Raw genomic sequence first — 16,653 nt, forward strand, 5'->3', positions numbered from 1 at the left:
ATTTCTGTATTCTCGATTAGGTGAAGTCCACGTGTATAGTCTTTTTTATGTTGTTGAAAGCAAGTGTTTGCAAGAAAACAACTGTTCTCAACACTAAACTCCAACATCCTTTCTCCTGCTTCATTCCTCAGTCCTAAACCAAATTTTCCAGTGATGCCCCATTCTTCTTTTTCACCCACATTCCAATCACCTAATATCAAGAAAAAATCTTTGTTATCAATATTGTATACTACTTGTTGCAAGTTGCTGTAAAATTCTTCTACATCATCTTCACTTGAATCTGTAGAGGGTGCATAATCCTGACGAGTATGACATTTACTGGATATGCCTTTATTCTATTCGAATTATTCTATCAGACACTGGGTTGTAACCAAAAATGCATTTTCTGTATTCTCTTATAACTATGAATGCTACTCCATTTCTTCGAAGGTTTTCATGTCCAGAGTAATACATCATGAAATCATCTGTATCAAAGTGATCCATTTTTGTCCATCTTAGTTCACTGATTCCTAAAATCTTAACTCAAGTTCTTCTCATTTTTTTCTTCACCAGTTCCAGTTTTTCTTGTTTTGCTTACATTCCATGTTCCTATTTTATGTTAAACGGAGGCATCTTCTTTTGAGATTAACTCTATTAGAAATTGAACTCCCAAAAGGCTTTGATCTAGCTCTATCATTCTTGTTGACTTCATTGGAAATTCCTCTCTACTATTATACAAATTTAGTGGATATTGAATCCAACATTATTTCAATGCTGAAATAATGATGGATACAAGATACCCAGTATCAACTGCAACTGGGTATCTTGTATTTATCAGTAGATACCCAGTTGCAGTTGATCTGTGGAGGAAGAGGGTGAGAGATATTTGACCATAATGAATGTTATCTGGTCCTACAGCTATTGGATGACACATAAACAAAGCAGCTTTTAGTTCTTGTTTTGTGAACAGCTTATTATGATCTTCCATACCATTTGAAAGGAACATAATTTGATATTTTCTGCCAAATAAAGAAACTATAAAAGTTTCGGTGGATCCAAGCATAAGCAACCTTTCAGGACAAGGGCAACTCATGGTAAAGGTGGAGTAAGTTCTGATCACTATTCTCCATAGTGCAAAGCACATCTCCTTGCAGACATGTATGATGCTATGCATGGGAAGGGGTCACTACCCAGACCGGTTTCGACCTTTGCTAAGGTCTCGTCAGTGGAAGCCAGACTGAGATGTAAAATAAAATACCCAGGTTGAAGTGATGCAGAACTTTGAAATAATGTTGGATTCAATATCCACTTAATTTGTATAATTTTTCATCACCGAAGTGAAGCCTTTTGGCTCTTTATTTCAGTAATTCTTGGTACCTTTTAAGATGTGACACTTTTTGGCAACTCATATGGGAAAGCATGAGTTCTGCATCACTTCAACCTGGGTATTTTATTTTGCATCTGGGTCTGGCTCCCACTGACGAGACCTCAACAAAGGTTGAAACCGGTCTGAGTAGTGACCCCTTCCCATAATGCATAGCATCATACATGTCTGCAAAGTGATGTGCTTTGCATTATGAAGAATACTAAGGATAGTGATCAGAACTTACTCCACCTTTACCACGAGTTTCCCCTGTCCTGAAAGGTTGCTTATGCCTGGATCCTCTAAAACTCTTATAGTTTCTATGTTCAGCACAAAAATCTTGTAGTTTCTATATATTTGGCTTTGAAATAATATTGGATTCAATATCCACTTAATTTGTATAATTTTGCATCGTCGAAGTGAAGCCTTTTGGCTCTTTATTTCAGTTCCTCTCTACTCCTCTTCCAAAGTAGCCATTTCAGTGCCTTTGAACCTGGGTGTCCCATTTTCCAGCACTATACCACAATAACTTAAGCCTCTGTTTATAAGATTTTCTTGGCAAAATATATACAGAAGTGGTTTGCCATTGCCCTCTTCATGTTACTCAAGAGTAATATTATTATAGAATGTGAGCAAGTTGCTCAAACATGACCTTCCCTTGGTAAATCCATGCTATTCATTGCAAAGCATAGATTCTCTTTCAACCCATTCCTGTATATGAGCCTTACCCAACTTTTCCAAAATCTTCACCACCAGTACTGATAGGTTGATACTTGATACGTCAATTTTGGCACCACCCTTGTGCAATGGGATTACCATGCATTCTTTCTACTCCTGTGAAGACTGTTTTGAAACTCAACTGGTAAATACAAGATCCTGGACCCCTGTTCATCCATATGTGGATGCAGTAGGGATTACATTTATCCTACTACAAGACGATAATGCTTGTCTTAATTGAGTGAAGCTCATGAACCAGTATCTTCAAAAAGAGACTTTCGTATATACAGACTTGACTAGCAAGGTTGCCTGGCCTTAATCCTATTGAGCATGTCTGGAACACTCTAGGTAGACATGTTGCTACTCTCAGTCCCCATCTCCAAAACCTTGAGGGAATTAGGAGAGCTTTGCAGAAGCAATGTTTATTATTGCCAGCTGAACTCCTGGATACCATTATAAACAGCATTGTGAGGAGTGACTACATTCCTTATTGAGGCACTCTGACAGTCTCATTTTGACTTCTTGTTTTTGACCATTGTCTTCATGTGCCCATTTCATACCACATTAAACTATTTATTTACAATTTTTATGAGTGTTCATTCACATCTCATATCATACTGTTTTTCATCAAATTGCTTTTTTTGATTTTTCTCTTTGTTCCTTAATTCTTGGAAACTAGGTATTTAAATATGATGAGGATAGCTAAATATTTGCTATTATAGAAGTATTTAACGAGCAACATACAGGATTTTTTAACAAACACGTTGCCACCAGTATTCGGCATATCAAATTAAGTTTGAGTCCTGTGACTTTTGCTATTTCACAATAGTAAAAGTCACAAGACACAAACACAGGCAACTGCACACATTAAGTCTGAAATTAAGATCTGAGATGCCAGCCTGGTTGGCCGAGTGGTTAGAGTATCCGCTCTCCAGCCAGAAGGCTTCAGGTTTGAATCCCGCCATGGGCATGGATGTTTATGATTGTCTGTGAAAGTATTAGTGGCGGTAGATGGTGTCGGTGTTAGGTGATGAAGGTTGATGGAGTAGTAACACAGAGGGTTGTAGAGTAGATGCCCTCCCTCGATGAGTCTTTGGACTCCCTGGAGGTGTGATATAATAATAAAATTAGAAACGTGCACAAAATATTTTTTGTGCACATGTGAGCTGGCAAAAATTATAGTGAATATTGCTCCTGAGCATGCACTGCTGCCTCATGCTATTATATGCCAATTATATTAAAATCTTGTTTAATATTTTCAAACACCTTACTTGGGCTCTACCTGTTTTCTGAATGCCTTCTGGATCACTTAACATAATCTTGTTGACCAAGAGGGACTCCTGTATTCTGATATGTGGCTGAACCATTGCAGCACTTTTCTTACAGAATGTTACTAAGAGGTCTCATCAAAAATTTGTTGTGTATAATCATAGCCCTCTCATACCTTAAATTTATTTCCAATCTTGTCTGCACAGTCACCAATTCATTCCTTGCTCTTACCATTCTCCATGTGTGTGTGGGGGGGGGGGGGGAAGCTAATTATCTTTGTCAATAAGTCCTTCATGCAGCTTCCAGGAATGGCACTTTGTTCTCTTCCCGCCCCTGCCATTTTTCCATTTTAAAAATCTTGCCAATAACCATTGGCAAGGAATACTACCATGAAATCTAGTGGCAATCGCTAACAGAGTTGGGTAGTGATGATCTCAGTACCGAGCTGCCACTGCTGCTCACCCTCCCTCTCTCTGTTTAAGTGGAAAATTGAAAACAAATTGCATGGGAATGATCATTTCATCACAGATACCATGTTCTCCTGTCTTTGCTCATAATCAGTATTCCTGTTATCAATTTTGTGTTACTTAACTTTTGTTCCCTCTCTAGAGTTCCTTCTGATCTCCCCTCTCCCTCCCAATGCTACTGACCAGATCTGAGCATAGTAATCTGGATGTTGGTGGGATCATGAACTTATATAATGGAACCAACTCTGTTATCTCTGCTGCTGTGAATACCCTTCTCTTTATCACATCATTAATCAATATTTTCTTCATCATGTGTTCAAGAGGCCTGCATTACATGCATTGTAATGGACACTATCTCCCCAAGACCATTTTGTCTCCTCCACTTCCTGTAATCTAGTTGTACCTATAGAGCACATGGCCTTCCATCTCTGAGTCTCAAAATTCAAAACTTACACCAAGCTGTATTAAACTGTCATCCTTGCTCAGCATATAATCATCCTGAAGAGTCACATCATCAGCACTATTATGAGTAACCCTTCCAGCTTCACATCATTTACAGACAGTTGAATATTACCATGAAATCTAGTCGTACAATTGCTAACAAAGTTGGGTAGTAATGATCTCCATACTGAGCCACCACTGCTGCTCACCCTCCCTCTCTCTATTTAAGTGGAAAATTGAAAACAAATTGCATGGGAGTGATCATTTCATCACAGATACCATGATGGTAAATAGAGCAAACTGACTTATCTTCCTTAGAAGAATTTGATTCTGCAACATTCGACCTCTCTTCTATCAGTGATGCAGTGAATAAATGTTAGTGTATTATACAAGAAGCTGCCACAACTGCAATACCTAAAAATCGAATTATCTTCCACTTTTCCCTAAACCATAGTGGAATGCTGAATGCACAACAGCTAAGGAAGCTCAGAATAAATCTTGGGGAATCCTTCACAAATATCCCACAGTGATTGCTTTCAAACATGCTTGTGTCCAAGTTCTCATAGGTTTTTTCATATCAAAGAAAAACCAATATTAAGTTCTCACATATAATAAGGCATCTGGTTCAATAGCTTGGCCTTTCTGCATTTTTCCTTTTCTAAGCACCGAACTTTGTGTTTCATTAGACTATTTAAATTGTACATGTTTATGGTCATAAAGTGTTACAACTTTATGACCAAAAACATGTACATTTTAAGGAAGGCATCTGTAATGAATACCTCCATTTGGACTTGAATGGTGTAACTGTGTTCTGCAAAAAAAGTTTGTTTCATTCTAGAAACCATACAAGATGCAAGTTAACTGTTTTTTTCCATTATTTTGTATGGGCAGCTGATCAGAGTGATTACACAATTATTTGTTTTTAAATTTTTAGATCGTTACCTGGCTTTGTAAAGGCAATAATTGCCTTTTTTCAAACTTCTAGAAAGATGTTCTCACATAAAATTTCTGTTCAATAGATACCCAGTTGCAGTTGATCTGTGGAGGAAAAGGATGAGAGATATTTGACCATAATGAATGTTATCTGGTCCTACAGCTATTGGATGACACATAAGCAAAGCAGCTTTTAGTTCTTGTTTTGTGAACAGCTTATTTATGATCTTCCATGCCATTTGAAAGGAACATAATTTGGTATTTTCCTGCTCTTCTTTTTTGAGCTAAGAAACTTAGGGGGAATAAGAAGATATGCCAATGTTTTATTTTTCATATGGTTCTTTCATATGTGATGAAAGGAAAGTGGAGGGATGGTAGTGGCTAGTGCAGTAGAGCAGTGGCTATGGAAATACCTATAGAAAAAGATAATGCAGCAACAGAACATGTATGGGAAAGCAGCTGGAGAGAGTCAATTGAGAGGGGTCATTAATTAAGTGAATTGTTCTTTTCTGAATGTATTCAAGCATTGTGAGAGGAGGCCTTAGGTGTGCACTCCAAATATAGGAATTATATTCTAAGGTTGGGTGGATGTGAGCCTTATACAGTGTCAGGAGTTGAGCAAGAGAGATATACTATTTGATACAAAAAAGAATATAGAGCTTTTTGGAGGCTGAAGATGCTATGGATCTGATGTGCATTTTGCCAGGATAGGTTACATGTCAAAACTTAATCCAAGAGAAAAAAGCAATTTTGGCTGGGCAGCATATTGTCTGAAGTGGGGCATGATCTTTCTTCAGGGAAATGAGATGGAATTATGTTTGAGTGGCATTAGAATCACCAGGTTATCCACATCCCCCCTTGAGAATGGCCAGGAGATCTATGTTTAAGACATCAGTTAGAGTAGATTTTGAAATGTGAATTACCTGGAGCACTACAAGGTTTTGAAAAAGTGGAGAGAGTACTGCTGTCAGGAAAGCTTTGAATAGGATTGGATATCAGAGAGAGAGAGAGAGAGAGATCATTCAAGTGTAAGAGGAACAGTGTAGGAAAAGCACGTATGTGAAAGGACAAAGCCCTGTGTATGGATATAACACTATTGATTGAAAAATCTGATGAAAGGAAACCATCCTGACCTGCAATGAGCAACCAGAGTTCATTCATAAAGAGGAAGAGGAATATCATAAGATGGTAGCTTGGTATTGAAGTGCAAGAAGAACTCGATTGAATGCCTTAGAAATATAAACAGCCATCACTAAAGTTTCTCCATACTTTTCCATGCCTTGCGTCCAGAGATTGATACGGTTGGCTAGGAGTTCTGCTCTGAATTGAGAATGGCAGAATTCATATTTGTATGTTTTTTTTTTTTTTATGGAGTCATTAACACCCTTAAAAACAGAGCTACAATAATTTGCTAGCCAGCAAGCCCTGAAACAAGAACTAAAAATCATCAGCGACACATTCATAAATAATGGCTATAACAAAAATACGATTAATAAAATACTCCATAAAACAACAACAAAAATGAATCTAGATTACAGTAAAACCATAGCCATCCCATACATTAAAGGGTTATTGGAAAAAATCAACAGAATCCTACAACATTATAACCTCAATGCTGCCTTTAAACCACCCACTAAACTTAAAACCATATTCAACTCCTCTAAGGATCCTCTCCTCCCATTAGCACATCCTGGAGTCTATTGCATTCGCTGCACCTGTAACTTACCGTACATTGGTGAAACAGGACAGACAATCCCTATACACAAGAAAGAACACATTAGACACATTAAATATAACCATTATGGTGAAGCAGGCCTCTCAGACCACGCACTCAACACCTTACACCAAATCAACTGGAAAAGCACCTGCTCTTTACACCGCACAAAAACCTGTTACGAAAGGAAATTTAAGGAAGCCTGCGAAATCCTGATAAACCACCCAAATATCAACAACAAAGATGGCATGAAAATTCCAAGGATCTGGATGACACACATTCAGCCTACCTAATATATAAGATCCAGCATAAGTCAGGACTCTAGCCAATCTTCAGCTAGTATTAGAAACCATTCCATACCAACTGGCTGGAATGTACATGATGTTAATATATGTATATAGATAGATACTGGTTGTTGCGCCCAATGTATTTCTACAACCAACAGATAACACTAATAATAGGACTCTAGCGTTGATGTATAATTTTTTTTTTCCACCAGAGGTCAGGCGAACAATTGTTGTAGTGGTTGGTCAGTGTCCTTAACAAACCAGTTTGATTGTAGTGTAGCTTGTTTTCTGTTTATAGTTGTATGCTTCAGAAGATGACCTTGATGTAAAGGTTGAAACGTCGAATGCGGATTTTAGTTATATTAAACTAAAGTTTTTATTCAAACATGGCAGTTGTCTCCATAATTTTCGAAAAATGCATTCGGATCACCGTGTAAGCTTAAAAGAAAAGCTACTAAGTATTCTTTAAATATTTTTCAAGTATTTTTGAAACTAGTCTGGGTAGTGATACCCCCCCCCACACACACACAATGCTTTGCATTATGAGATACTAAAGCAATCGATGTCACCAGTCTATATCCAAGTAGCCCAGTAGTGCAGATATTTCACACAGACTTTGTTTACTTACACTTGGATAAAGGATTAAACAAGAATAATATAATTTCTTGGCAAGTATAATTTGCTTTGTGATCAGGTCCTAAAACTTTCAAGAGAGTTTTTTGTTCTCCTGAGAACTCTGATTCTTTTCATCCTGCATACAAGCAATTCACCCTTCTACAATGGGTCCTTCTATTCCAAAGGGCTGCCATGTAAAAATAAAATGTTATGTGGGCTTCTTCACAAGCATGCAATATCATTAAACAGTTATACGTAACAATTTCAAGATACATACAATTCATAGCATAGATTGCAATTCTTTCATGAAAAAAGTTGTATTATCTGTTTATTTGGAAGAATGATTTGTGATAAGTATTATATTTTATGAATTTAGTTGCTTATCCTGTAATGTGTATTAGATTATATATAAACTTAATTTTCTGCAGCCAATCAGGAGAATCCAGAATTAATATGGAATGATGATTCAAGGGAATCTGCATGTTCAGTTATTAAACGGTTGGCAAAGGAGTAAGTATGTATGTTTAAAATCACATCTGGATATTAGAGTATTAGTTAACTGATCTAATTAGTGATAAAGGCAGATGAAATATTCAGTTGTTCATAAATCAAGATTACACTGTGGAATTATACAGTACAGTTGAGAACAATACTAGGAATAACATACAGATAGTGCACATGAATACAATGGAATCCAAATGCGTGCAGCAGCGCTTTATAGCATTTAAGAAAAAAAAAAAAAAAAAAAAAAAACATTAGATTATTTAGATTAAATAAAAATTAAAATTGAATTATTTTACACAATTTTGTATGACAACTTCCCATACTTTAGGAATAGCTAGAACATCATTGTGGTTTAGATTGGTTCTGTGAAGTAGGGCTTCAGCACTTTCTTTATATAAATGTTCATGTTTGTATGAAGATCTGTGTAGAAGTTTGGTCTTTTCCCGGTGGATACTATAGTTTGGGTTTTCAACTCCGTGTTGGGAGAGGCCAGATTTCTGCGGCTTAAAGAGACAGATGTGATCTTGATGTTCAGAGATGTGTTTAAGAACAAATCTGCCTGTCTGCCCATAGTACGACAGTTTACAGGAGCATGGTACCTCGTACACGCCAGGTAGTAACAGAGGTGGGAGTTTGTCTTTAGACAAAGGTAACAAGTTGTAGATCTGGTTGATGGGTTTATAGGTCACAGCAAGAGTGTATTTTTTCATAATATTTGAAAGTCGCTCCGAGATGCCTTTGACATAAGGTATGGGAATCCTATGGGCTTGTTCTTGTCTAAGTTGATGTGTGGAGAAGTGGCTGATGATTTTTTGACTAGTTTTAGGATTGTATCCATTTAGAATGGCTGTGTTTTTGATTATTTCCAATTCTTGTTTTAGAGACTCCTCAGAGGAGCAAAAGCTGTGTGCTCTGGTTACCAGTGATTTGATGATGCCAAATTTTTGAGAAGGATGATGAGCAGAAGAGTTGTGGATGTAGCGACCTGAAAAGGTCGACTTTTGATAGACAGAAGTGGAGATGGAACAGTCTTCTTTTCTTTGGATGTGTAAATCCAGGAAAGAGATACCCTGTGGAGATTCTTTTTCTAACGTAAATTTGATGCGGGGGTGAAGAAGGTTTATTTTATCTAAAAACAGATGTAGCTGTTGTTCGGAATGACCCCAGACTGCTATGACATCATCGACATAACGTAGCCAGATTTTTGGTTTGGGTTGAAACGCGAAAATTTTTTCCTCAAGATCTTCTTTAAACAGGTCTGCCAAGTTAGGTGATAAGTGGGACCCCATAGCTGTCCCTTTCTCTTGCTTGTAGATTTTTTCTTTCCAAGTGAAATAATTGTAAATTTGAATAGTTCAACAATATCAGAATAGTTGAATATTTGAATAGTATGTGAATATTTCAATAGTTCAACAAATCTGAAAACACACCCCAACTCAACATCACTACAGTTAAAGATCGGTACTATCAACATAAGAAGCCTGAATGGCAAAGAAATGGAGCTAGGTGAGGAATTAGATAAGTACCAGATCGACATTATAGGGGTGACTGAAACAAAAAAGACAAAAACTGATGAGATCTTTCTGAGCAATAAATACAAAATGTTATATTCAGGCAATGACAATCAAGGAAAAGAAGGAGTAGCCATAGTATTCAACTCAAAATACGAGGTAAATCTTCTTGAATGGCAGTCAGTCTCAAGTAGAGTAAGGTAGGCAAATATGAGAATGGGGAACTGGACAATGAGACTTATTTGTGCCTATGGTCCCACAGAAGGTTCTACTAAGGTAGAAGTGGAAGAATTTTTTGATGCATTAGAAAAACCAACTGACACAATAAAAAAAGAAAAGTTGGTCCTTGTTTCTAAATAGCACAGTAGGAAATGATTGTGAGACATACAAAAATATTTTGGGAAAATTTGGAGAAAAGAGCAAAGCTAATAATAATGGCAAATATCTGTTGAATTTCTGATCAGGACATGGACTGGTTATTACTAACACCATGTTCCAACATAAAAATGTGCACAAATTCACATGGAGAGAAGAGGCAAGGAATAAGAAAAGTCTCATTGACTATGTTATTGCTGATAGTGATGTTTTCTCCCTGGTGTTCTACACCAGGGTGTACAGAGGATTTGAAATTGGAAGTGATCACTATTTAGTCTTGAGCAGGATAAAATTGAATTTCATATTGAAAAGAATAACATGTAAGAAAGTCTTAAAGCGAATAAAAGTGGAGCAGCTCTCAGATGTGAACTGTAGACTAAAATACACAAAGATTATTGAAGAAAAAATGAAAGACTTTCAGAACAGGAATCAAATCTTGGAGATTCAGTGGCAATCCTTGAAGAAAGTCCTGACTGATTCAGCTAGAGAGGCATGTGGTGAAGTCTGCAAGGATAGAAAAAACAGACCTCCATGGTGGACATAGGAAGTTAAAGAGGCAGTGAAGGAAAAGAAGAAAGCATATCAAAAGTTTCTGGCAAATAACTCAGCGTGTGCTCTTAGAGAATACAGAGACAAATGAAAGAATGCTAAACAGTGTGTAAAACTAGGTAAATAAAAGTCATGGGAGGACATTGGCAAGAATATAGAAAATTAATATCAAGAAGGTGGCAAAATATTCTGGAGGTTGTTGAAGAAGCTTGGAATGGAGGAAAGAGTGCTGTAAAAGGAGTTAGGGATGATAAAGGTGACATGAAAATGGGAGAAAAAGATATCCCTGAAGTATGAAGTAATTACTTTGAAAAACTGCTAAATGAAACAAGCAGTGATGACAGCACAGTGATAAAAAAAAAACACTGACCAGGCATGCAGTCAGGAATACATATCCATACTTGAAGTAGAAAAAGCCATCAAAGGCTTGAAATGTGGAAAGGCAGCAGGAGTAGATGATATTTGACCAGAAATGCTGAAGTATGAAGGTATAAAAGTCTAACAGTGGCTGCACTGCATAGTTCAGAAAGCCTGGACAGAGGGTCAAATTCCCGATGATTGGAGTAGAGCTCTCATAGTACCCATATATAAAAAGGGAAATAAAACTAAATGTGAGAATTACAGAGGTATTTCCCTACTGAGTGTTCCTGGCAAGATCTATGGAAGTATACTTGTGAAAGGGTTGAGAGGAATTGTGGAAGAAAAGCTGGGTGAAGAACAAACTGGATTCAGGCCAAATAGAGGCTATCAGGATCAGATCTTCACTTTACGACAAATAGTCGAGAAAGCATGGGAATATCACAAAGATCTGTATTTAAGTTTTGTCGATTTGGAAAAGGCTTATAACAAGGTGCCAAGAGAGAAGCTATTCAATACACTACAGTTATATGGTGTCAATGGGGCATTATATCAAGCAATACTTAGTCTTTATTTGAGTTGTAAGTCAGCAGTTAGAATTGAAGGGAGTACAGGAAGATGGTTTAATGTTAAATCTGGTGTGAGACAAGGATGTACATTATCCCCTCTGTTATTCATTATCTATATGGATCACATTATGAAGGAAAGTGGTATTAAACCTGATATCAAAATTGGAGATGTTAATGTCAGCTCTTTGCTTTATGCGGATGATGTTATACTTCTAAATAAATCCGCTACAAGTTTGCAAGATTCCTTGACTAGATTGAATATCTGTTGTAATAGATATAGTATGATGGTCAGCAATAAAAAGACAAAGACAATGAAAATAGGCAGAATCATTGAAAATGTCAACTGTGTTGTGAATGGAGAATCTGTGGAACAAGTAAAACATTTCAGCTACTTAGGCACGATTTTTAGTGAAGATGGTAAATTAAATATAGAAATAGACAACAGAATCAGCAAAGCTGGTATGGTGGGAAGTCAATTGAATTAATTCATATGGAAAAAAAGAGAGAAATTAGTCTTAATCCAAAATTAGCTGTATACAAGACAATGTTCAAACCCGTCTTAACTTATGGATCCGAGAGCTGAGTCAGAAGTAAAACACTTGACCAAAGGCTAGAAACCGCAGATATGAGAGTTCTGAGAAAGATTATAGGTGTGAACAGATGGGATCAATGGCAATATCAGATTAAAAACGAGGATATTAGGAAAGAACTTAACATTATCAGATATGAGATTAGCTCTGCTAATGCATTCAGGAATGCGTTAGTGGAGCTAATCTCAGGTGGTACGATCACTTAAACAGAATGGGCGAAGAAAAATTAACCAAACAAGTGTTCTCTGCCAAGTTGGTAGGAAAATGACCCAGAGGAAGACCGAGATATAGGTGGATTGATACGGTACAAAGTGCCTTAGACAATAGAAATATAAGATCTGATAATGTTGGAGTCTTGACAAGTAACAGACTGATTAGGAGGGAAATTGTAGATAGGAAGCTAGTAATGGTGTAGTTTTTTTCATGTAGTACTATCATATCCTGTACGCCCCCTTGAGGGTTCATGGCAGGAATTTGATGATGAAGAATATCAGATGGAAATTTTTGAGTTAACAGTCCACGGTTTCCTTATGGAGGATATTAGTGAAATGGGAAACAATGTCGAAACTAATTAGCATGTCTTTCCCGTATCTTTTTTCCTGTATTGGTATCTCTTTCCTGGATTTACACATCCAAAGAAAAGAAGACGGTTCCATCTCCACTTCTGTCTATCGAAAGTCGACCTTTTCTGGTCCCTACATCCACAACTCTTCTGCTCATCATCCTTCTCAAAAATTTGGCATCATCAAATCACTGGTAACCAGAGCACACAGCTTTTGCTCCTCTGAGGAGTCTCTAAAACAAGAATTGAATAATTGGAAATAATCAAAAACACAGCCATTCTAAATGGATACAATCCTAAAACTAGTCAAAAAATCATCAGCCACTTCTCCACACATCAACTTAGACAAGAACAAGCCCATAGGATTCCCATACCTTAAATCAAAGGCATCTCGGAGCGACTTTCAAAAATTATGAAAAAATACAATCTAGCTGCAACCTACAAACCCATCAACCAGATCTACAACTTGTTACATTCGCCTAAAGACAAATTCCCACCTCTGTTTCTACCTGGCAAGTACAAGGTACCATGCTCCTGTAAACTGTCGTACTCTGGGCAGACAGGCAGATTTGTTCTTAAACGCATCTCTGAACCTCAAGATCACATCTGTCTCATCAAGCCACAGAAATCCGGCCTCTCTCAAAATGGAATTGAAAACTCAAACCATAGGATTCACTGGGAAAAGACCAAACTTCTACACAGATCTTCATGTAAACATGAATGTTTATATAAAGAAAGTGCTGAAGCCCTACTTCACAAACCCAATCTGAACCGCAATGATGTTCTTGCCATTCCTAAAGTATGGGAAATTGTCATACAAAATTGTGTAAAATAATTCAATTTTAATTTAATCTAAATAATCTAATATATTTTTTTTTAACACTAGAAAGTGGTGCTGCACGCATTTAGATTCCATTGTATTCATGCGCCCTATCTGTATATAATCCTAGTATTGTTCAAAACTGTACTGACGATGTTCTAAGACACTCAGGTCAAAAATATTTACGTATTTAAAAAAAAAAAACTATTACTGTGGTTTTACGTGTGTTTATTTAGTCATGAGTTCTCCATATGTTTCTTTATATAATTTAGTCTGATTAGTTTCCCAAATTGAAATCTCATCATTCTAATATGTTCTCCAGAAGTTTTCTAATCCAAAATGTATAACTTTTCATTTGGACTTAAAACTGATATCAGTTATTATTTGGCTAGAGCATTAATCTATGCAGATCCTCTCAGGCACTGTGTATTAGAAATATTCCTAACATTCTGTTATCAGCAGAATGTTAGGAGTATGTTTGCATATTAATGGAGAGGTTTTACAGAAAATGGTGGGAGATCAGGGGAGAACCAGAGGTCATCCCTGGAAGCTGTATAAGGAGGGTGTGAGTGGGGGGGAGGCATGCAGAGTTGGGAATGCCTTACCTGAGAGTGTGCTATCTGTGGAGAATTTGAGCATGTTTAAGGCGCAGTATGAAGAAGAGCTATGTGTATGACAAAAGGGGCCCTCCTAGATGAGTCTTTGACTCCATGGGATCTTGGGATAATGATAATAATCAATACTATTTCTCCCATAATTGCGATTGCCCATAAGTTATCTACTAAAGTCCCACTCAGGTAATCTGATGAAATTTGATTATGAAAATGTTTCATAATCATCAACCTCTTCCTGCTCTCACAGTCTATGAACATTGTCTTTAATACATAACTGAATAAATTTCTTTTTATCCAGCAGCTACCTTGAATAAAAATCTGCATAAATTGAGAGTTATGTTCCAGAATGTCTTGCACTATTTAAATTCATGAATGATATAAATATTTTTTTTAAAAATGGGAATAAATTATTCTGAACTTGCAGAAAGGACTTAACTTCTTCATTCTTTTAAATCATTATAAAGACAATGGACTTGCACTAGGCTAAAGTTAAGGCAAGGGGGGGGGGGGTATATTTATTTTATTTTTTATTTTGGTCTCCCTTATGCAAATAGCAAGTATTTTTTCCATTCACCCATCAAACTTGACTGAGTGTATGATTTCTGCAGTTGTTTATTTATTTTTACTCAAACACAAGTGGTACAGCAGTAAGTAAGTGGTACAACATTATTTACAACAAATTAGGATACATTACAAATGAAAAAGCTTAAATTTGGCAGTGAATTAAACAGGGAATAATAAGTAAAATATGAAGAAAAAAGAAACTATACATAAGTTATATACAATAAATATGGTCAGATGTTCCGCCAGTATCTTGCGAAATCAACTGCTCTTTCTGTGCAGGATATAAGGTCCTCTTTTGTGCAAGGTGACTGAAGAAGGGTCTCCCTTATGCAAATAGCAAGTATTTTTTCCATTCATCCATCAAACTTGAATGAGTGTATGACTTTTGCAGTTGTTTATTTATTTTGTACTCAAACACAAGTGGTACAGCAGTAAGTAAGTGGTACAACATTATTTACAACAAATTAGGATACATTACAAATGAGAAAGCTTAAATTTGGTAGGTGAATAGTTATATACAATAAATATGGTCAGATGTTCCTCCAGTATCTTGCAAAATCAACTGCTCTTTCTGTGCAGGATATAAGGTCCTCTTTTCTGCAAGGTGATTAAAGAAGGGGGGGGGGACAAGAAAGGTGTTCCATGGACTGGGTTGTCCCACACTCACAATTATCTGGTCCAGTGAGGTAGTCCCATTTGATGAGATATTGTTTGCAGCATCCTATCATTTGAAGTCTGTTGAGACTTTTCCAAGTATTCAAGTCCAAGTGGGCACCACATGGAAGATGTCGGCTGTTGGACTACCAGTATTATTCTCAGGGTATAGTGCAAGCTATTGTTGAAGCTATGTCAGGATCTTAGTCTTTGGGACGCTGTGGTCTGGCCGAATAGTGGATGGCGTTCATCGTTCATTTGTCGGCTTCTTTCGTCAGCTGAGAATGCAGATCTTCGATTTGAAGGGGTGCAATACCAGCCAAAATATACAGGTCTCTTAGTGGTGTTGGTTTCAGGCATCCCGTAATTAAGCGGCAGCTTTCATTCAATGCTAGGTCAAATTTTTCAGCATGGCAGGATCTGGACCATACTGGGCAGGCATATTCAGCAGAAAAATAGCAAAGGGTCAAGGCAGAAGATCTCAGCGTGCTAGGGGTCTGCACTCCATTTGGAAGAGGTAAAGTTTCTTACTATATTGTTTCTTGCATTCACTTTTGCCTTTTTTTTTCTGTGTGTTTTATATGAAAGAGTGCAATCAAGAGTCACACCGAAGTAGATTGGTTTGCATGAATGTTCTGTATTAGAGCCTTCCCAGGAAACCTGTATCTTCCTGTTGGCTTCCTTATTGTTAAGATGGAAAATGCCAGTCTAGGTTTTCAAGGGGTTTGGTTTTAATTGATTACTGCTATAATGTGTGGTTAGGTTATTTAAGGCAAGTGATAGAGTAGTTTCAATGGACTTGAAATTTTTTGATTGAGTAGCTATTTCAAGGTCATCAGCATAGATAAAATTTCTAGTACCTGGAAAGATGGGGAGATTGTTGATGTAAATGTTGACTTAACTTTTGCAGTTAAGGGCACACATACTCTTAACACTTTAATTTTATCAGCACTATCTCAAATAGTATGTAATGTATTCTTACTCAGATTTGAAGCATATTTAACGTGTGCTGTGCTCTCACCCTATTTGTAGCACTTAATCACTTCTAGTTTCGTCTCAAGTGAAATTGATTTCCATACCATCACTTCCACTAGAACTATGAGGAATTCTTATTAGCCATAAGTAAAAATAAGTACCAAAAAAAAAAATTTTTTTTTTCTGATTCTATATGTTTAGTATTCATTTCCTAATCTGTTGTT

The 16,653-nt window shown here is 36.8% G+C and overlaps 1 protein-coding gene across 1 annotated transcript in view; it reads left to right on the forward strand.

Moving 5' to 3' along the window:
* Rme-8 (receptor mediated endocytosis 8) overlaps nucleotides 1-16,653 on the forward strand; it is a 1,025,705-nt gene that overhangs the window by 900,568 nt on the left and 108,484 nt on the right. Inside the window, exon 46 of the mRNA XM_090414028.1 lies at nucleotides 8,214-8,295. Within this exon, the coding sequence (XP_090270154.1) occupies nucleotides 8,214-8,295 (82 nt within the window). The remainder of the gene's footprint in view (nucleotides 1-8,213; nucleotides 8,296-16,653) is intronic.

Source organism: Typopeltis vanoorti, chromosome 2, assembly GCF_054136105.1.
Source record: "Typopeltis vanoorti isolate ZY-2024b chromosome 2, IOZ_Tvanoo_1.0, whole genome shotgun sequence".
Classification (NCBI taxonomy): domain Eukaryota; kingdom Metazoa; phylum Arthropoda; class Arachnida; order Uropygi; family Thelyphonidae; genus Typopeltis; species Typopeltis vanoorti.